The 22,763-nt window shown below is 42.4% G+C and overlaps 1 protein-coding gene across 5 annotated transcripts; it reads right to left on the reverse strand.

The window, feature by feature from the left end:
- Positions 1–40: 40 nt before the first annotated feature.
- LOC149854638 (cyclin-dependent kinase 11B) lies at positions 41–21,470 on the reverse strand. 5 transcript variants are annotated; one of them, XM_090023410.1, is made up of 20 exons: positions 21,388–21,470; positions 20,632–20,756; positions 20,116–20,231; positions 19,671–19,795; positions 18,912–19,050; positions 17,906–18,036; positions 16,690–16,812; positions 15,996–16,091; positions 15,753–15,881; positions 14,521–14,583; positions 13,375–13,550; positions 12,467–12,557; positions 9,428–9,549; positions 8,957–9,062; positions 7,433–7,554; positions 6,802–6,909; positions 5,301–5,417; positions 4,905–5,053; positions 3,513–3,702; positions 41–2,460 (listed from the first exon to the last, which is right to left on the reverse strand). In XM_090023410.1, exons 2-20 carry the CDS (start codon positions 20,740–20,742, stop codon positions 2,368–2,370), a joined length of 2,307 nt encoding a protein of 768 aa, XP_089879536.1. In that variant the 5' UTR covers positions 20,743–20,756; positions 21,388–21,470; the 3' UTR covers positions 41–2,367. The 5 variants fall into 5 exon arrangements, with proteins under 5 accessions (XP_089879536.1, XP_089879538.1, XP_089879534.1 ...); XM_090023412.1 differs by having other exon boundaries at positions 42–2,460; positions 13,375–13,544; XM_090023408.1 differs by having other exon boundaries at positions 42–2,460; positions 14,521–14,586.
- Positions 21,471–22,763: the final 1,293 nt, after the last annotated feature.

Raw genomic sequence — 22,763 nt, forward strand, 5'->3', positions numbered from 1 at the left:
ATACTGCATGTGTTGTGTGGTGGTGTGCATTTGAAAACCTGAGTTCAATAGACACAGTGGTTTGAAGTTAATTAAACAACTGATCCTGGTCAAACTGCCTTCAAAAATATTCTCTCCCCTTATTGCCATCTACAGGAGTTACATATAGTTAAAAAAAAGCCAACAGTTTATCTGTAAATTTTAAAGTTCCAAATTTAATTTGGAAAAATTTTTCCCCACCCACATCCTAAATGTATGCGTGTCAGGTCTGTTATACAAAAAAAAAGGTCAAATATCAACAGAATTGCTGATAGGATTAGCATGCCACCAGTACTTTAACTCTTTTTGTGTCACACATTTATTTAGTATGAATAAATAGCTTAGGAAATGATTTTATCATCATCAGAAAAAATTGGTATAGTTACTTTTTGAGAGTACAGGAATAGAAAATAAAAGCTTGTGTCCTTGGCATGGACCATTCTGATTCAGATCATGTACAGTAAGCGCTCTATGCAAAAATAGACCTTTGAAGTCAAATACAAGTGTGTTCTGCTGCTTTAAAAATTGAGTCAGACCCACTGGACAATGCTGCTGCTCGGGGAGTGTAGCAGTATTCTCCTTCAGTGGAATATCTAGAATTACACTCTTGACAAAACCAGACAAAATTCCCATCTTCATCCTGCTTTTGGTTTGTTTTACTAAAAAAAACCCCAAACAAACAAAAAAACCCAAAAAACAAAAAAACCCCATGACTTTTAAATAACTCTCTTTTGCTGGGAATCAAACTTTTCCTGCGCAGTGTCCACTGATGGTGAAAAACCCATGACGCTACGGAAGTACTAAGGTAAAGAGGTCAAGCAGCACAAACATTACAGTGAAGTCAAACAGAATATAAAAAAGTCATGTTTGATCCTTTCCCAGCCACGGTGCAGGGCACTGCAAAGTGTTCTCTTGCTCTGCAGTCTGAGGAATGCAGCAGGAAGTCTGCTTTTCCATCCATTACCGATTTTCCACAAATCTCCAGCACAGGGGAATCTTGTCAAAATCATGCTTGTATCAGCCACTGATGGACAATGGAGCTAATCCACCTTCTAGCCCACCTCCCTGCCAATTTTTTGCCATACCAGAAAACCAGGCATAAGAAAATGTGTTTTATACTGTCCATACATTTCTGTTTTTCTCCCAGAAAAACTGTACTCTATTTTCAAAGTTATGACAATCCAAGTGCACAAAGTTCTCAATTTCAGAGGCCCTGATCCAGCAAGCTACCAAACATGCTTAACTTTCAGCTCATAAGTAACTGTATCGAAGTCAGTGGGACTACCTCCTCACTAGAGTTAAGCATTTCACTGGACTGGAGCCTAATTCTAACCCTGTGAATTCATAACTTTTAACAGTAGTTTCTGACCTCCTAGACCCAGAAAGGGACAGTTCAGAGATGCATTAGAAAATCAAAACCCATGAACTTCCAGGACAATACCAACAGAAGCTCAGCGTTCATTGAGGGACTGGTAGATTGTAATATGAATTCACAGCAACTAGTTTTTCCTTTTCTAAGAGAAGGGGAATCTTTAGCAATGCTTCCTATAGGAAATAAATTTCCAAGTCCCCATATTTAAGATTCTTGATTTATAAAACAATAGTGCAATTTTAGCTTTGCACAACCACTGTAAATATATACATATGAGAGGTCAAACAGTGAAGTAGTCAATCCACTAGAAACCATATGGAGGTATCAGTGCACTCAGTCATCAATGAGCATTAAGCATAACATAACTTAGCTCTCTCCAAGGCACAGAACTGGAAAGAAACCTCAGAAATGTGTTTAGGGTTTCCTGCCCAAATAAATAACTATGTTCACACACAATCATCTTTATAGAAGAGCCCATCTACCAGTGCAGCCTCAGTTTGAGAGACAGAAAATACTTCTGCAAAGGTTCCTCTCTAGAAGCCCGTGCCACTGACATCCAAGTCTGCTCCAGGTGAAGAAACAAAATCCTTCACACTATTAAACAAAAATGAGATTTAATTCTACAAATTTACAAGCCAAAAATTTTTAAAAAATTAAAAAACAAACCAAAAAAAAAGTCCCAAGATTGTAAAGTTTTCCTTTGTGAATTTTTGTAACGATCCTTGGGCTTTTCAGAATGCTTCCAGTCCTCTGAATGGAACACAGGAGTTATATTCCACGCTCAGCAAGCGCCTTCTAACCAGTGACGACAACTGGAGGTTTCTGTGAAAAGCATCGTGCCTTTCCAACATGAAGAACAGAACTGGCACACTCAGCTATCTACTCCCAGTAGTGATGTGGTTGAAGTCAAAAGCGCTCAATCTCTGCCTCAGTACCTCTCGCTCTTTTTTTTTTTTTTTAATCTCCTTGCACTAATTTTAGAACTTGAGGCTGAAGCCAGGGCCTGCTGCCGACGCTCCTTGATTTGTGGTAGTCAAGTGAAAGCCTGTATCCTTCAGATCATCATCACCCTGTGAAAAATCAACATGCAAGTCAGGTGTTTTGTTGTGTGCATTTGGGTAAGGGTCAGAGTGTAACACTACAGTAAGAGCAGAGCAACCAACGTATTCACAAGAATGAGGGAAATGCAGTGTTCCATTTAATGCCTCCAAGCTGGGCTCTAGCTAAGGTTATATTCATGGCCTTTAATCATTAGTACCCCAGGACTTTATTTCCAAAAAGACCTCAACAGGTTTCCTTATTTTGTACCCCTATACTTGAGTGCCTGTTTTTGTAAACGCTACCTGCTTGGCACCAAATCAGATCAAGTCTGGACACCCACCATTGAGTTCTGCATGGTCATGCACATTTAGAAGTGACCTCCACTACATAATTACCTTGGGTACAACAGATAAATCACACTGTCTAACATATGCTGGATTGGGGAATAGAAACAAGGAGGTGGAAGTGAATAGGGAAACTGAGAAATAATGGATAGAACTTTGCAGGGAATCTAAATGACTACAGCTTCTCCAGAGTTAGCGAACAAGGAAGCAGAGAGTCCAGCAATGTTAAGAGCCTCCCCACCCAAAAGCTTTTTCCAATGATTTGTCTTTCCAGACTTCGGAGGAAACAGAGAAGCTTTCCTCTGCCTCCAACTGCCTCCCACTTGCCAGACTGGGGATTTCAGTTTTCATTTTAAGAGACAGGTCTCAACACTGGAAGCCAGGTTTACTCCAAAGGGAAGAGCAACCTGAACTGTGCTTGAAGAGGGGTCTGCTCCCTCTCAGATCTTACTGTCAAGATAGCGATTCTGCTGCTGCCTGTGCAATGGCAAACAGAAACCAACAGACCAATATCTGCAAAGCCCTTATTCTTACATGTACAGTAGAAACAGGGAGTGTCTAACACTTCTCTCATACACTCTACAGGAGCCTTGCACTTGCTAGTAAATCTAATGATTCCTGGCCCAATTATGCTGATGCAGTATAGTCTACCAGCCTTCCCAAAACTAGTAGTCGGAGATAAGAAAGGAGTCTGAGAGCCTATATTAACTGATTTTGTACTGAGTCACAAAACCTACCAACTGACTATATCCAAGGCCTCCCTCTGGTGGCCGTGGGCTTGTACCACGTTTCACTCTTTGTTGTTCACTTTTTGCTGGCCATGTTGGAAACATGGCCGGTTCAATGGGGAGGGGAGTCTCTCGGAAATACTCGTGCTTCAAGCCATCCTCGGCTGTGATTCTTCTGCCTGGATAGTAGGTCAAGAACCTGAAAATTGGTCAAGGCAAAGGAATGTGATGGAAAAAAGCAGAAGAGGGGGAAAAATTAGCTCAAAGGAAAAATCTAGTCAGATTTCTCATTTCTAAAACTCCTTTTTTGTAACAAAAGATTATTTTAAAGTTTAAAGACTCTCTTATAAAATCAGCCAGCTAAGCCTCATTTTTCAGGAGCACTAGCACGCGGAGATATATGCCATCTCACTAACGGTGCTCCATAGCAGTAAAAATCAATCCCAGCTTTTTTGAGATTAGTTAATTGAGTTGCAAAGCATCAGACACCTAAGAATGAATGAGTCCCCAGATACAACTCCAAAAGGAACCAAAACAGCTCAGCTGATGCAGTTTTAAAATGCTACTTCACTCTCAAGAAGAGATCAGGTCTCAGGCAATGCTGTGTAATGTGAATGAAGCCAGTTATTTAATGTATGAAGGACATGCATCTGCTCTAACAACTGAAACCCAGCTCTATTTGGCTTGTATCCTATAATCACATTCTTTATAGAAACACGCTCAGAAAAGATTTGGAGAGCTTTGGAGATTCAGGCAGTCCTTGCTCAGCACTGCAGGGAGCTGGACCTGGACTCCATGCCAGTAAGTAGGCATGGGTGGGGGATGCTGGAGGAGGGGGGAGGGGACCATGGGGGGACCCCCACCAGGCCCCATCCCCTGCCTGCTCCCCGAGCCCCTCCCGAGTGCCCCCGAACCCCTGCCCGACTCCCAGTCCCATCAATGGCTGCCCAGCATGGCCCCATCTCTCTTTTTTTTTTTTTTTTAAAGCCCCACACACACCAGCTGCTGCAGCAGCCTTTGGGACTTCTGGGGGCTCATGGCAGACCCAAACACTCAGCATGGGGCAGCAGAGATCACCTCTGGCCCCCCCCAGGTGCCAAGCTTTAAAAAAAAAAAAAAAAAGGGCCAGGACATTGGGACTGAGCGGAACAGCCACTGACAGGGCTGAGAATAGACAGAAGATGGGGCCTTTTTGATTAGGAGATTCAGCCAAACTGATTTGGGACAGTGATTCAAATCACCAAATCAAATCGCTGTCCCCCAAAATTGGCCAAATCCAAATCGAATACTAGCCACTTTACACAGGCCTAACAAGCAAGTAATGCCTAGCTGTAAATAATTCCACACAGCTTTTGCAGCACACATTTGCTTTTCCCAGTTCTGCAGGTAGCTTGTACTTACTTGTTCATGAGATCAAAGCCTTGGTCAGACAGCAGTGCCCCAAACCTTTTGCGCAAGTTGTTAAAGGGATACTCCGTGAATGTCATCTTTTTTACAGCAGGCAGCTCATTATACCCAGGCCAGATTTTTTCACTGGGGGTACCTAGTTCCTGGGAAGAAAAATACAGAACAACCCACCTCCATAATGCACCTTTCTTGCTCATTTAGCATTACACAGATGCATGATGCATACAAAACAAAAGCACAAACACATCAACCATATGGCTTCTGCGATTCAGCAAATGCAAAATGGCTCAGTTGAGGTTTTAACAAATACTTTCCCTGTGCAACTCTTATTCCCCTTTCAGTCCCATCTATAAAAATCATCAGTTACTCCCAAAGTATAAAGCGCATTACCTTGAATACTTTGTTAATCTGGTCAATTTCTGACTTTCCTGGAAACAGTGGTTTCTGAGTCAATAGTTCTCCAAATATACAACCTACTGACCACATGTCTATTGCAGTGGAATACTCCTGAAAGGAAAAGGAGATATTTTACAGAGTGGTCTGTTTTCTAAAATAATCTATTCCAATAGTCAACTCAAAGAATGTTAATTAGCTAACTACTTAAAATGAAGCACACTGTGAAACAATCTCAATGCACTTTGTACACATCAGTGTATGTTCTGCAGTAAAGGTTACTGCGGATGGTAAAAAAGAGCATGTTCATCCACACAAATACCACAGCCTGAAAACGTAACACTCACCAAAATACCACCCAGTTCATTCACCTCTTAAGAACACCACTATTGTCACAATTAGCAAGCAGCGCGCGGGGGGCGGGGCCGGATCTAGCTGCTACCTCTCCTACACCAGCACCATGCTCTTTGGCTCCTTTGCCCCTGCATAGTCTTGGATTAGGGTCAAACACCAGATGTCCACAACACAACCCTTCTCAGCATAACCTGCTTTTTCACTTGGAAGAGCCTCCCATAGTCCACAGATTCTGTTGGCTCAAGATCTGTGAAGGTCTGGGTCCTGAGCAAAGGTGCTCTCTTACTTCTGAAATTCTTGCATGTTTTCCCCAATCCACAATTTTCCAACTAGAATACTAATCGGGAACGTACCCTAGTCTCTTCCAGGTTTACAACAGGGATCAGCAATGGACACTGCAATAGAAGTATTGCGAGTACTTTGCTGGGCAATCTGAAGCCTTCAAATACAATATTTTCTTGCATCCTACACAAAGCTCTCCCCCAAAAAACAGCACCCCCCCCCCCCAATTTTGGGTGCATGTCTTATGTAGGGAAGCTGATTTTTCTGCCCAGAATAGAAGCACCTCACTTTGATTCTCACTCCAAAACCAACCATCCAGCAACAACAGTAGCATTTATTTTGGGGCAGCTGAGGGAGTCAATTGACTTAACGGCTCATTGTTTTACATTCCACAGATGTTAACAAGCATCTCTCCTTTTTAATTGTCTTGATGTTCCGGTAACCAATTTGACTTTTTTTTTTTTTTTTTTTTGCTGTCTGCTGCCTACTCCTGGTCTCTCCTGCTATTTCACAGTCTCACCAAACTTTTAGCTCACTGCTTGCTCTATGCAACTCTGGAAAAATCCTCTTTCTTCATTCTGCCATCCCCAAAAGATGCATATTTTATTTTAGGGTGCATTATACATGAGAAAATATGGTATTATAGGCAATTTCCAAAGCCCCACATCCAAAACCTGCAAGTTAGTTCCCTGTATGGCAGTGAAGATCACTACTAATATTTAAACAGCAAGACCTTGGTGGTTCTCTCCAATTAAGATTCTGAAGGAGAAAAATTAAATCCACCCACCAACCTGTGCCCCCCAGTGCCCTGAAAACTTTTTAGCTCCTGGAAAGCCACACCGAAGGACAAGATGAGGCATACCTTGGCTCCAAGTAATAACTCTGGTGCCCGGTACCATAGTGTCACAACTACAGGTGTGTAAGGCTTCAGAGGGGATCCATACTCTCGAGCCAATCCAAAATCCCCAACCTGGATAAAGATAAATTATACATGTGACTAATAACTCCCATCATCTCCTGTGCCAGTGTGCACTCTGCAGTCATTATCCCCAAAGCTCACATGCTGAAAAATAGCCACGATTACAAGAAGCACACACCATGAAGAAGTGATTTATGATGACCTTGCAAAGCTTTGGTTGCTTGCTGTCTGAAGGGAGGGATTTTTGACTGGTAAGCCAAATATTATCTGTTCTTATACTATGATCATTATATAGTCAACTCTCCCTGGGCCAGAAATTTCCTGGGTTTTTACCCCTTGCCATGCAGAGAGTGACTAAATGAGACCATGTAAGCATTAGCAAAGTTTGGGATGGTATAAAGAGTTCATCCATACTGAATGGAACAGAAAGTTTTCTTCCGTGTTACAGCTGCTCTCTCACAGACAGGAGTGCAACATACTATCCAAATATCACTGGCATTAATGCAGCAAAAGACCGAAGTACACAGTGCCTTTTCAGGCAAAAAAGACTATCAAACTCACTCTGTATTCTTACTTTTAAAATGCCTGAATGACTGAGCAGTAGATTGGAGGTTTTCAAGTCTCGATGAAGTATCCAGTTATCATGAAGATGCTTCACTCCACGCAATAACTGAATCATCAAGGTTTTCACTTCACCTGGAAGGACAAAACAGGGAGTCCAGTGGCAAAAGATGGGATCCATTACTAACATTATTTTTATTTTTTAAAAAAAAGCTGCATATAAGACACACACACAGATAAATGTAGTTTGTATTTCACTAATAAAGAAAGAACCACCAGGATTTAGTGAACACAACCCAGGCCTTTTATTAGAATGGGCCAAATTCTGATTCCAATGAAATCATGCAGAACAAGACACCAGATTTGGTTCTGGCGTTTTAACACAAGACTGTGAAATAAATGTATTAGGCAAAATTTTTAGCAAAAGCCATGCAGAAGAAGAATTTATTATGATGCATGGATGATTGCCATATAAATCTGATTATACCAATGCCATATGAATCTGACTATACCAATGCAAGACTAAGAAATAGCTTGTCACATGAACAGAACCGTTTTGCAAAGCCATCTGAGGAAGCTCACACAGCATCACATTCCGATAGGAGGAAGGTGGTGCTGTCCAGGCACAACCTGTTAAATCCCCTAATTTTTCATTTATTCAGGGAATCATCTTATTATATCAAATCAAGAGAACAACGTCCTGGAATGCCTACTGCCTGGCTCTCCACAAGACAAATAATTTTGAAAAAATAAAGAAGAATATGAGTCAGCTGAACTTCCAATGAGTCAATCAAGGAAAAAGTTCCCCTTCAACCACCACAGAACAGGTTGAAGACAGCCAGGAGCTACAGCCAAAGCCCCACACACTGGGGCAGAAGCCATCTAGCTGAAGCTTCACCCCCTGTCGGAGTGGCACAGCCAAGGCAGGAGCAGGAGCTGCAGCTGCAGGCGAGGGGAACAGATCCTAGCCAGTTCATGCAGCTTCTAGTGGGGCTGTTTCTGGTACAGTTGCAGCCAGCTGGGTGCTGCTCTGTTCCCCTTGCCTCCAGCAGCAGCTCCTGCTCCTGCCCCTGCTGCACCACTTCAGGCAGTCTGGAGGGAAGGGAGGAAGCTTCAGCTGGGTGGCTCCCACTAGAGGTGAAGGGAGCAGAGCAGCATGGGAATGCTGATCTGGGCCTGGGCTGTCAGGCCTGGGCTGTCCTGGAGGCAGCAAGTGGGGCTCAGCCCCACGTGGAGCACTGCGGGGGCAGCCATGGGCCAGATCCAGTCAGTTAGCGGGCTGTATTTTGTCCACCCCTGCACTATATTCTTCGATTTTACAGCAATGATAATTAAGACAAAAATCTAAATGGAGAGGTTCAATAAATACAAAAATGAAAGTCCTTCTTGTGAAGGAGCCCCCAGAAAGATCAAGCTCAATGGTACCCATTACACGCTAAGCTATTAGGATATTAGCTACTGATGCACTACAGCATTAGGCTCAGAGACATTACTATTAATGCACTAGCAATCCACAGGAGGCTAGGAAATCCATTACCTGGTAAAAATGGCTGTTTCATGGTTTCCATCAGACTCTTGAGGTCATGCTCTACATAGTTCATTACAATATAGATTTTATCCATATTGCTGCCCACAACAATTTCCTAAAAACCAAACAAAAATAATCTGAAGTTTAGAAAGCAAAGTAATGGCTTTTGGCAATGCATTAACAAGTAAATAAAAGGAATATTTAAAAAAATATCACATAAGAGTTATGGCACATAAGCACTCAAGACTATTCCTTACAGAGTAAAAAGTCCTTAGTTGGAAAAAAAGAAACAAAACCCCCAAAACTCTAGTAAAGAACAGCTGTTTGGTTTTGCAAATGTTACCAGCAGCACATAGAAAAAAAATCATTACTGAGCAAACATTGCATTTCAACTGAATCATTATAGGGCATCTTAAGCACCAAAGAATAATACTTCAAGAATAAAAATCAATGCTAAAATAAAGGTTTTAGAGGCCTTACTCTGACAGTGACAATATTTGGATGCTGCGCTTTCAGAATGGTGTTGATTTCTCTTAGAGAAGTAATGGGAAAGCCTTCTTTTTCCTTTTCCATTTTCAGCCGCTTCAGAGCCACAATTTCATCTACAAGGAAAAACAGAATTAGCTTAACTGCAGAATCGAAGCGAAACAGATAATAAAATACTTGTTAAGACAGGACTCTCCACTGTAGTCACAGTTTTCAATTATATCAATGGAAGCCATTACACATGTTTTAAATATTATGCAGTTGGGATTAGATTGACATAAGCATAGTAAAATGATTTGTTAAATTCAGACAATAAAATCCAAAGAAATTTCTCTCTCACATTAACTTCTAAGACTGTTGATTAATGCTTTTACAATATTGCCATAAATCCCAATGGGAAGATTAAACAAAAAACAGTATTGTGCTTTGTCTCAAGAAACAAAATACTGACCACTATCTTTGCTAGAAAATAGCCTGGCTGAAGGGAAAAATGCAATGAGTTTAATTCACTCCTATACAAAGTCCTGTCATAAAGCTTATGTGCTGCTTAAAGCTTCAAAATTGGAATATTTGTACTGTAATATTCATAGTGCTTTGGGGGCCCATTATAGAAGCATAATAAAAAGACAGCCCCTCCGCCAGAGAATGCAGCATGTAAATATAGGGCTTAAGTGAGCAATGGGCCTTGTACTGGCTTATGCAAATCAATTAATCGTGTACAAAGGCAAAAATCATTTAAAATGTGAACCATTAGACCATATAATGCTCCTGTTTACTATACATCAATTACAGCTATCCAAGGTCCCCTGAGTCCACAGTGGCATGGCTGTATCAAAACCAGGTATGGATGAGAGAACAGCCAGTCTATCGCAGCTCTTGCTGTTCCAGAGCACAGCATTAATTAGGCTAGAGGGGAAGTGGCCCCAGTAGCGTAACAGCACAAAGAATGACTGTAAAGAGACCATGGCTCCACCCTGGGCCTTCCATTCTCTAGAGCATTGCAAATGCTTAAAAAAAGGCAAGATTCCTATAAGGTTGGCACTACCCCAAAACTGGAGATGGAGGAGCTGAGAATTTCAAATGACAGAGCTGGCAATACCCAGAATTCCTGTCTCCCAGTTGCCTACTTTAAATATAGGAGCATGCTTTCTCTGCCTAGTGCACAGAGCTCAGAGAACAAGAAGCCATTTTCACCATCTGTCAGTTGTTTGGTTTGAAATGCTGCGTATTTTTTTAATTCATAAAGCTGCATTTCCTGCTGGAAACAGCCTGCTTGCAGGAAAGCGATACATCATTTTTGACAGCAGCAATGAGGAGAATCAATATCAGAGGTGATAAACATTCAGCATCCAGCTGTTTATAGACTGCAGGGGAGAAGTGATCCAGCTGATTCATCACATACTCTGTCAAAATGTTCGACTAAGTCCAGCTTCCACTCGATAAGCCACTTCAAAACTAGGAGGATGCAAATTACTTCCCATTTGACTCCTTCACTACTGGTAACAAATAATCACTTTTCTCCAAAATAGATGTCACCAGAAGTTAAAACACCTAATTTATTTTTAGATATAGATATAAATGGCTTGTAAGTTTTCAAATATATGACAGCTGCTGTGGGAAGCATTTTTCAGCATGCAAGTTTTTGAACCACTGAGAAAACTAAGTCCAGTTTTGTTTGCACAGGAATGACAGGTGAACTGCAAAGCAAACAGTAAGTGAACTAAACATCTATTTTTCTACAGACCCTGTCCACAGCTTATATTAAAGACTAAATCATCCCCAAATTTGCAGTGACACCTACTGGTAGATCTACAATCAATCAATTGTAGGATCCCCCAGCTATCTTCACTATTTTAATTTCTAGCTGAGAGAAACTAGACTGTCTTGCTAATGTCTACATACATGACTGAACCCAACACAAGATGCTGCCTTTAAGCAAGTATCTTGGAAAATACACACCATGCTGAGGGGCAAATGGATTGTTCATGAAAAACAGCAACAACAAATAACGGTATTTTAGACGTATTTTCTGTTCTTGTAAATGGGGATTTTGGAAAGTGATTCACATGTAGTGCATAGCTTTCAACTGGTAAATATCATCAAAGCATTTGATTATCATGGAGCATTTACTTATACCCTTCTCCCTGATCCTCAGATCAGTAAGCTTGATACAGCAGGGAAAAGTTGACCTTGTAGCACAAAAACACTCAAGGCTGAGCACCAAGAAATCTGAGTTATGTTGCCAGCTCTGCCAGACTTCCCATTACATTCCTTATCAAATTACAGGAGGCTTCATTCTCTCAGGTCTGTACAGCAATGGAATGGAAGATGCTACAGAAATGCAAAGCATTGCTGCATTAAATCTAAACTTTAACCTTAATCTCGTACATGCATGGCACAAGATAATTATTCGTTATAGGAAACTAGTTAGCAGTTCCCTCATTGGAAAACTTTGTGATAAGGGATTATCAGATTTCAGAATAACTAACTGGTCAATGTCACTACAATCAAAAGCCCTGAATGTGATAACCCAATTTTAGATTCCCTATGGTTTAAAAGCTTCCAACAATGGGCACCTCTTCTGTGTACAATCACCCAATCCACAAACACCACTAGATCACACATCGATATCATTGCCAACATTAAAGTGTCCATTATACTAGTGTAATTTCACATTAATGCCCATAATTAACATCCTTTTAAGAAATTTTCCAGAAAGATTTCAGCCCCCTCAGTACCTGGTAGGAAAAAGAACAACAGGATTGTTTTGGGTGCAAAAAAATTAGAGAATAATTTGTAGTTTTAAGCAAAGCCATCTGTTTTTCAAATTATAGGTCCCCAAAACATACCTAGCCCCATAATCAAGAAGAGCTGTAGCCTCAGACAGGTAAGGACTTAAACTCTGCTTATGGTTGATAACATTTCACCCCTTTAATGATTATACTAAGTGTTGTGAAAACACTAACTAGCTTGCACTTTCTGAAACACCATTTTATTACTGTTATAAACTGGCACAGCTGCACTTATACCAACCAGTTTTTTTGTCTTTTGCTCTGTACACCACACCATATGTTCCCTCTTCAATCCTGTTCAAACACTGAAATTCCTCCACACTACGACATCCCTGGGAAAACAGACAGATTAACAGCAAGTTACTACTCTAAGATTGGCTTTTTTTTTTTTTCCCCAAGACACAAAACACGGTACAGTGCACACATCATGGTTACAGTTATCCTAGAAGAATCTAAAATACAGTTATATCCAAGAAAACTATACTGAATTCCAAAGCACATTTGCTCAATAACCCAAGACAGTGTCTATTCAGGAACAGCGCTACAGGGGAATAGGTTACCTACTTCACCTCAATTATTCTTGAGCCTCATTCATTTCTACAGAAGATGAAAAGAAGTTTTCTATCTTAGTAGCAGAGGAACTGTCTCAGCACCTTAAGTCAATAACTCTCCTGTACAGCACTAAGCAGAATACATATCCCCTGAACATAAGCCACCAACAGCTAAGAGGTAGGATTACCCAGGTCATGACTGTCTAGTTGCTGCCTCAGGTTAACGTGACAACGGCAGACTCTATATAAAATGAACACTTTGCTTTCTTGTGTAGATATGTAAGCACAACTCACTGTGTTTCTATTTTGATTAAAATGTGTGTATATGATATGCATGAACAAGTACACATTTTAAAATTCTTAAAGTGACTATTTAATTGATGGAATACACCTCAGACACTGAAGGGGTCACATAACTACAATATACTTCTGGCTTTACCTTGGTGTGGTTTATGCTTACAGTGTAAGCAGCTGAGTGGGTATGAAGTCATATTTTACATCCCAGATACTAGCAGCACTTGTTTGCCATCAGTGACACTGGCCAATTTAATCCCATCAGCCTAAGACATTCAGGAACAGCTGCAAATGGACCCTCTACCTGGAGTGCAGGAAGGTACTTGGGCAACTCTTGCTTTAGCTCAATGGGAGATGAAGCTGGAGAATCTGGGACATAATCTCCCTCTGTCATGGCATTGGAATGTGGAGTGCCCTCTCCGACTTCCTCCTCTTCTCCTTCACTCCCTGCTGAATCTCGGTCAAACCTTGACTCTGTAACTTTAAAAGTTAGAATCAGTTGTGGAAACCAACAGCTGCTGGCACAGCAATGGCAAAACTCCACCGTCAACCCTGTGTACACACATTCAAAGAATCTGGAAGAATTCTGCCACGTTTTTCTCCTGGTAGTAACACTTAACCAGAGCAGTGTGTACAGACATTCAAATGCTGATGCTCTGAAGAGTAGAGAGGTTGCAGTGATGACACGGACTTGCGGGGGGGGGGGGGGGGGGGCTGGACACACATCATGGTGTGCTGTGTAGGCTCCCCTAGTCTGCCTGAAGACAGATGTCAGCAGCACACAGGGCAGCCTGACTAGCTGACCCAGACTGCCTACGGTCAGCCTGAGTTTCCCTGTACCACAATGCAAAGATTGTGAAGGGGACTTGTTCTGCTCCCTGCTGAAGCCACAGAGTCTAGCAAGCAACACACAATCGCCGTCTTCCCTACGACTAGCCGTCAAGCTGCCTTTGGGGAGGGGGGGGCAGCAGGGGATGGGAAATCCTTAAGGACTATGTTCTCTTCTGAGAGAAGCTGCCCAGCATGAACAGACATTCACTCTTCCAAGAGAAACTCTCCTGGGAGTGATTTAACCTTGGCTGTTCCCAGGCTCTCTCGTGGAGTGGCCATTTTTACTCTGGGAGAAAAAGCCTGAATATTTGTACACTTGTTTCTCCTGTAAGAGCAGCAACTCTCCCAGGAGAAACTGAATGTCTATATGAGCCCTATATTATTTAAAAAATAATTAAAAGCCAGAGTCTTTTAATGCATACCATACCATGTCATGAACCAGGCCTCCAAAATGATTATCTCCTTCCCCATAGAATTTACACACACACGAATTCATACCATAATAGGCTAGAACATCAAACCATTTTTGTGTTCCAAGTAGTGCATTAAAATTAATTGATCGCGAAACAGAAGAGAAAGAAAATTATTGCTGCAGCCAAAATCCAGGTTTGCATCGTACCAACTGGAATGTGGTTTCCATTCTCCCTTTCTTCCTCTTCGCTCATTTCTTCTTCGCTCACCTCTTCTGGAAAACAGAACAAGGCACAGCAAAATAAGCATTGTTTCAGCTTGGAGTTGCTGAATCTTGCAAGCTGGCAAGGCCGCTTCTAATGAATTTTAGATCCTGCTCCACATGGTCTGTTAATAATCTATCACCTTTATTTCATTTGGAAAATAGCATCTTTACACAGAAGCACCATACTGAAGAGGCTTAAAACTGAAGACGAGAGAGGGAAGACATATCTTCAGTTGCTATTTCTGTTCTCGTACATCAATTTTACATTATGCATTTATAACATGACGTTAAAATAATATTAAGATCTCTCTTAACTTGATGGTTGGGAAAAGCATGGGGCACAGATTTTATGCACGATATTCATGCCTTGAAATTGAGAAATTTTGGAAACAAACACACGAGAAAATGAAAATATGATGGACTGCTTTACAGGTTTATTTACAGGGAAAGAAAACAATGCCATAACACAAAGAATTTATAGCTCTGTTATTAGCTGCAGTCAGATACTTTATATCACTAGAAAGAAGAAAGGTCCTCCAGTGATATCACTTAAGCTTAACAAAATTTGGATATTATTGGTGGCAAGAGCCAAATTTGGAAACGTCTTAAAAATTTTGGTGGTTACCTGTCATTGCTCTCAAAGAAAAATATCCAGCAGTCAGGCCCAGGCTGTTGTGATCAATTTTTAGTTTACTAAATTAATGACAAACAGAGCAATTATTAAACTTTTTGTGATTTATGTTTTTAGCATTAGCTCCAATTGCTATTTTTATTGACCTAAAAATTAAAACCTAACAAAATTTAAAAAAAAAAAAATCAGAAAAACTAGAGCTGGCGAAACTGTCTGCAGTCCATTTCTCAACTAGTGCAGAATTTTCCCTTATAATATTTTCTACTTCCCCAGTTTTAAGCTATCATTTGAACAATGAGTCTTCAACCAAAACCTCTCCCCAAAATGATCCAGTGAGGATTGTTAGGTTTAGGACTTGGATCGCCCCCATGCAGAAGGACTAGCATATTGTTTTGCACAGAATGTCCCACCCCCCTAGTTGTTCTGATCGTTTAGTTACCACTGTACCATAAACCAAGAGAAGAGGAATGTAGTCCAAGTAAAGCAACATGCAACCATAAGCACAAAGGATCAGGATTTCTGAATGGATCTGCTACTCTCTTACCAGCTGACTGTTCAGACACTTCCTCAGAATTGCTTCCAGTCTCCTCCTCCTCCTCTTCCTCTTCTCCTTCCTCTTCCGATTCTTCGCTAGTGGACTCCTCTTCCTCCTCTTCTGAATCAGATGCAGATTCTTTCAGGGGACAAGCAGAGGACATGTAAGTAACAAGGTGCACTCTCAAACAATCATCTTATACACAGGATTATGGTCTAGAATGAATTCTGCCCATTTCCATGGGAACAGCACCTGATGAAGATTCTGCTGAGCTCGTTTTTCTCTCGCTCTCACTGATGTCTTGCAAATCTGACAGGAGGTCTCTTTCTTCTGGTTTCTCCTCTTTTACTGTGAAACAGACAGAGTCATTACTGGAACATAGGATTTTTTTTTGCTTCTCCTCTTCCCTCACTCCTTCCATCCATCACAGTCAAAAGATTACAACACCGAGTTAAAGTTGCACACTATGAAAATTATGAATTGCAGTGATTCTGGATCAACCTAGAAAAGGCTTGAAATGAAGGGCCATTTTTAAGAAGTGAGCTAAAACACTCACAAGCCCCATCCAACAAATTGAGGGAAAGGCAACTTGCTAGTGAAGCCTAAGAATAAAGAATTATTTACATGCAATCTTGCAGACGCATCCTCCTAAGAGCAGTGTCCATCATGGGTCATCTCATTAGAGATGAGACTATTTCTGACTATTCACATATTATAGAATTGCCTGGTCACACCCGACGTTTGCAGGGTCTTTGATCAGTCTCCTGCTGGAGTTTCAGCTATGCAAACTCATTCGGACCATGAACATTGACTGTTAAAAAAAAAAATGATTTAATTGCTCTACATAAGCCATAAATATTTTTAAAGCTAAAAACTGAACTGCTTTCCCCATTACTGGGCCTCTCTCATTACAGTACAAAGGCAAAGAGTCAAGTAGAACCACTACCTGGCTTCCTGCCATCTCCTTGCTCAAGCTTGTCTCTCTGCTGGCGTAGTGGGCTGCGACTCCAAGGTCTCATTTTTATTTTATCTCCATATTCTTCCCTCACTGTTCTATGGTGGGCAGAAACTATTAGAAACAACACAAAAAAAATCAAAGGCATTACATTTCTGCTGCCAATCCCAAACCTTGTCCTCTTTCAGGTCAGCCTGCTCTGTATATGAATGTTCTCCCCTAGAAAAAAACAAACAAATAAAAAATACCTACCAGTACCCCTAAATAAAAAGAGACTGTGTTGCCACCTTGAGAAGCAGTGATGTCTAGCTGTGCCGTTTGGAAATGAAACATGGCAACAAAGGACAGAACATATTCTGGCCCGTGTACAGAGGCCCCCCACCTGCCTCTGCCACTTTAAGACAAACATCTGCAATAGCATATACGTTTCCAGGCACTCGTTACCAGAACGAAGCACACAAAGTGGGCAAGGTACAGAAACACGCCCCGCCCCCAAGAATGAAGGTATAGAAAGGAGCAATTTGGGCAAACACCAAATACATTACAATTCGAGAAATCATAGGGGGAAAATGAATGACTCAGCGAGTGAGCTGTGTAAACATCCAGGATGAAGGGAATTATAGCACCTTCAAAAGGTAGAATGTGGCAAAGCAAAGTGGGGCTACACTTGTAAACAGAGACTAACAGTCTGAACAGTCTTCATTACAAAACAAGAGTCCAAGAAGGTAACCATGGCATCCAAGCCACTAACACACTCTAGAGTCATCCTCTGGTCCTAAGCACCAATCCAAACTGGTTTATCCTCTCTGTTAGTAATGTGTGACCTAAATGTATCATGCAAACGTTGCAAAATGATATGCTAACCGGAAACTATGAGGTCTCAGATAATTATGGTAATGAAATTCAATGAACTCCAACAAGTTACTTTATCTTGTGATAGGTAAAGGACAGGACATTCATTGAAAACTGACCAAGGGCCTGATTCATAACCAATAGCTCTGAGAGCCATGGTAATGAAGAGGTCATGCAAGCCTGAAAACATTGCTCTTTCCCACATAGGATTTTGTGACCTTGTTCATGACTGATGCAGGAGCCAAATTTTTAGAACCCCCTGGCAAGAGCACCTAACAGTTACTTATTCTCTCCAGCTGCCACAGCTGTTCCATTAGCCAGCAAGCCACTAAACTGTTTACACTGAAGCAGGTACCTTCTCTTCTGGCTTCCCGGTCCTTGCGCCTTTCTTCTGCTCGCCTTTCCCGCTCTTTTTGCTCCCTCTGCTCTTTTTGCTGCTCTCTGATTTTCCTTTCCCGTTCCCGCTCAAGTTGCTCCAGACGATCCCTAGAAACATTACTTAGCCTTTATTATGTTATCAATGATTATAAACCAAAACGTCCAGATTTTGGTTTTCTTAATTCTGAACTCCTTGTTCCTGTTGCAGTAAGAGACTGTTAAGAGCTAATTTGATTTCAGTACCAACTAGCAACAAAATTACCAATACCGCTGTGTACTTGCCAATAGTATAAACAGCCCTTTACAAAAGGTAGACAGTAACTGTTAAAAACAGATTTGTTCTCTTCTGCCTCCATTTTGCCTAACCAGACAGATTGAGAGGACCATCTGCATGAAGCTTTTCATGCCATAGGAAGTTAAAAATAACATTAAACATTTCAACTTGTTGAGCTTGCTTAACAATTCCCTTCAAAGTCCACCATCCATTCTGTATTATGGACAAGCAGCTAGGCACAGCAACAAAGCCAGTTATTAGTTGCAACAAAGTCAGTTATAAATGTAGTAAAATACAGTTAAGAACACAGAAAAGCAACAACTGAGGCTACAGACAGATGCCACATTTAGAACCATTTTCTCCCAGGACAAAGTATTATTATTCAGGCATCGATGTGCACCGTCTTAGGACAAACCCTAAAAAGGTTTACAGGATAAGCAGCACTAACAGTTTGCCCCAAAGTACATCTGAACAGTTGTCCCAGGACTGCAATATTGAATCAATGGCAGCTAAGCAGTAGTGCATTCAGCTGCTCACTAAACCCTGATTGAAAAGGTAATGTATGTACATGCAAATCCTGGGATTTCCTGTTCTGAGATGAACACAGACACAATTTGTCTTAGGACAAATACGATGTTTGTTTCGAGCCTCACTAGATGGACGAGATTTTGTTTTGAATGGGGAAGGTAATTAAGGGCTCTGGTTTTACCTCTCTCTTCTGGAATGCTCCCTTGCCAATTCTCTCCTTTTCTGCCTTTCCCACTCCCGACGAGCCTTATCCTGCTCTTCTCGATGTCTCTTCCTACGTTCATGTTCACGGTCCTTTTCTTTCATCCTGGCATGCTTCCCTAGTGAAGATAATTAGCAGTAATAGATAGTTATTGCATGCGATATATTCCACATGCCTATTCTTAAAAAGGCAAAGAAATAAGGGAAGAGGCAGGAAAAATGTGTCAATGTGTGTTGTGTCCCTGTCTTGCTACGTGTTGGTAAAATCCTGACCTGAATTTGTATCATAAGCATAATTAAAACTTATGAAAACCAGCCAGTATATTAACATTAACAATAAGTGTTCTCCGATGATGGGAAAAGCAAGATTGATTATTGTACGTTAACAACCAGCAAAAGCATGCTGAGGTCTGTATAGGAAGGTACAATGACCACATGCTCAATTCTGTGCTGACTAGTCAGTGGGAATTTCAACACTGACTCCAGAGACAGAACTGGACTCTAAACCCATCCTAGAACAGTTTCTCAGAAATCCAAACAAACCTCTTAAGTGAATTAAGCACAACCCCAGTAGCAAAGGAATCTGATCTATATAAGTTATTGGGAAAAAATTACCAACCAATAATTACACACGTTTTTTGCCCCAAGTTACATCTTCAGGCACTTGCAACTAAGAGCCCAGATCTGTTCGACCCAAAAAGCTACTATAACAGAAGTTAAACAGCAATGACAATTCCACCTTCTGCTGAATGGCTCCGATGTCTCCGTTTCTCTTTCCTCTTTTCATCCTTCCTGTGATGGGTTTTTTCCTTCCGTGACATTTGCTGTGGTGGTTTTATCGCTAAGGAATCATCCTCCTCTCCTCTAAGATATAAAGAAGAATAAAATACAAGGAAGTGATGTCTATATATTTTGTCCCCCTTGTGAGAAGGAACATGTTTTCTATTTTATTCAGCTCACAACATTAATATATCATCTGAACACTTGAAACATGTTGCAACAATTCCCAAAGCTTCACAATCTCTTGTAAGGTATGGCACTTTCAGAGCTTAAGGGAACAGAAAGTGAGCCAACCTCAGTCACTCCAAGTCCATCTCACTAACCCAACAAGTGCAGCGCATTTTGACTTTCTTGCTTCCAAGGCAACATAAGCATCCCGAAACATCACCTCCCCCTACTCTTACCTATCTTCCATTGAATCTTCTCTCCTGTAGGGTGAATTCCTGATCGTTATCTCCATGCGGTGCTCTCTCAGCTCCCCCTCTTCCAGGGAGTCCCGCTTTGAATCCCGGTCATCAGACTATGGGAGGGGAAGAAGAGCGAGGGAAGGGTAAACACAAACTGCAGTCAGCTTCTCATAGCTATCTTCATTTTTTTTTTTTTTTTAATTATTTGCTTAACTTCTCCTGTTCATCTCCCTCTGCCCTTATTCTACCACAACTCAAACGCCTACTGAATTACATTGATTTCTTAGACAGACCTTTCCACAGCTCTGAAGCAGGGATAAAGATCTGGTCCTGTTCCCCATTACATTTTAACAAAGCACAGTATTGTGTTAACGCACAAGAGACAGTGCTAGAGAGGGAAGGTCACAGGAATGTCACCGACAGGTCTAAGAAGAAACTTTGTTCTATTAGAAAAACAAGAGGGGAAAGCTTAAACCTCACTGTAATTAGAATAACATTATGGAGATGGATTACATTTTTCATGCGTTTTATCTCTGCCTTCTCTTCTTGCTCCTTCCTTCGTTTCTTTTCTTGAAGAATTTCATCTAAAGTTTTCACTTTCCAAGAATCCTTTTCATCACCCATTTGAGTCAGGAAACCTGAAACAAGACTCCCCGTTAGCTGAGACAGGCAGACATCCATCCTTGAAATACACACGGTACTGCGGATTACAACGCAGTTCAGGCAAGTTCTAAATCAACCTTCGAAACGCAATTAAACGTAACAACGCACGACAGGCACCCACTGACAGAAACGGGAAATCCACAGAGATCGATTCCAGCTGAACTCAAACAAACCCGTTTTCAGCCACAGATGCCAAGTCAGTGCCGGTTTAAAAGGCAATGGCAGCGCTGCTGGCGCGTCTCAACAACTGAAGTCTCCCTGAGGATGCGAGAGCACCCGCAGGTGCCAACTGTAAGCTCGGGGGACGTCTCCATCACTTGGGGTCAGTCCCCAGCACGGCTCCCGCTGCACCTCCTGCCTGGCGACGGCTGGAGCAGGGAGTGGGGCCAACAGCGGGGGGGGACAAGACTCAGCTAACGGCCCCTTCACCCCGCCGCGGGGCCGAGCAACGCGCCCTTGGGCAGACACAGGCGCCGCGCAACACGTGTCAGCGCCCAGCGCCAGGTCCCGGAGCCGAGACCCACGGAGCGGTCAGACAACAAGCGGAGCCGGAGGGCCTCCCCCGCACGGGGGCTCCGCGGCCACCGCCTCGCCCCGCCCGCTTACCGCTCCCGGCGCCGCTACCCGCCGCTTCCGCCCGCTACCGGAGACTGAGCAGCGACGGCGTGCGGCAGACGCGTCACTTCCACCCCGCGGCGCGCTTCGATGACGCGCTGCGCTGGCCCCGCTCCCGCGCTGTCCCGGGAGCTGCTGCCCACGCGGGGAGGAGCCTGGCGGGCGCGGACCCCGCCCCCCGCGAAGGGGTTTGCACCGGGGATCCCGGGTTTCTTTGATAAACAGCAATTCCCCAGTTTTTGGTTAAAAAAGTAATTAAAATGAAGCACCCGTAATAACATGGATGTAGCTATCTACGGGTATATATATAGCGAGAGAGAGAGAGATGTAGGGACAGATAGATACAGTGGTGTTTCATTTTGATCACAGAAAAATGTGGATTTGGGTTACATTTTTTTTTGGTACAGAACCAATATTATATTATTTTTTGTGCAGCACCAATATGTTAGCGTGGAGTCTCCGCAGGGATTCACCAATGGACCAACGCTGCTCCTCCAAATTGCTACGGTAGCTAAGGGCCAGGCAGTTCCTAGAACACCTGGTCCCAGTGACGGGCCAAAATTAATTATTCAACCTTTTTATTAAAGGAGAAGGGATTTGAAAAGCAAAGCAGCAAGCCCTGCATCCTTGCTGCGGTACTTTGGAAATCTGTGCATGCCCTGACATGTACAGCCCAGTTTCCTGCTTGTAAACATGCTGCCGGCTTGCTCAGAGCAGATCCACTAGACAGCTGCCTCCACTGGAGAGTACCCCACCCTGCAAAAGACTGTCAATAACATGTAAGCCGTGCAGTTCTCACCCATACCTTTAGCAGTGAGATTTGTAATTTGGGGTACAGCATCACCACAGGTTTTGTAAGTAATATCGAGGATTGCTTCCGTTATGTTCACCATGCAGTACGTTCCTTCCATCAAGCACCAGTATCTTATACCAGGAGGGATTTTACCAGTCATAAAATAAAACCCTGCCTCGCCCCCCCCCCGGAGTTTCAAAAGGCTCAGCACTCCAAAATCCAGTGACCTACAGACAAATTAGAGGATTGGGCCAAAAAAATCTCATGAGGGTCAACAGGGACAAGTGCAATGTCCTGCATTTAGGATGGAACAATCCCATGCACTGGTACAGCCTGGGGCCTGACTGGCTGGGCGGCACCTCTGCAAAAAAGGACCTGGGGGTGACAGTGGACAAAAAACTGAGTATGAGCCAGCAGTGTGCCCCTGTTGCCAAGAAGGCTAACAGCATACTGGGCTGCATTGGTAGGTAGTTGCCAGCAGGTCAAGGGAAGTGATTATTCCCCTCTATTCAGCACTGGTGAGGCCACATCTGGAGTCCTGTGTCCAGTTTTGGACACCCCCCACCAAAAAAAA

The sequence above is a fragment of the Crocodylus siamensis genome, chromosome 12 (genome assembly GCF_052110815.1).
Source record: "Crocodylus siamensis isolate JL-2025a chromosome 12, ASM5211081v1, whole genome shotgun sequence".
In the NCBI taxonomy this organism is placed as follows: domain Eukaryota; kingdom Metazoa; phylum Chordata; order Crocodylia; family Crocodylidae; genus Crocodylus; species Crocodylus siamensis.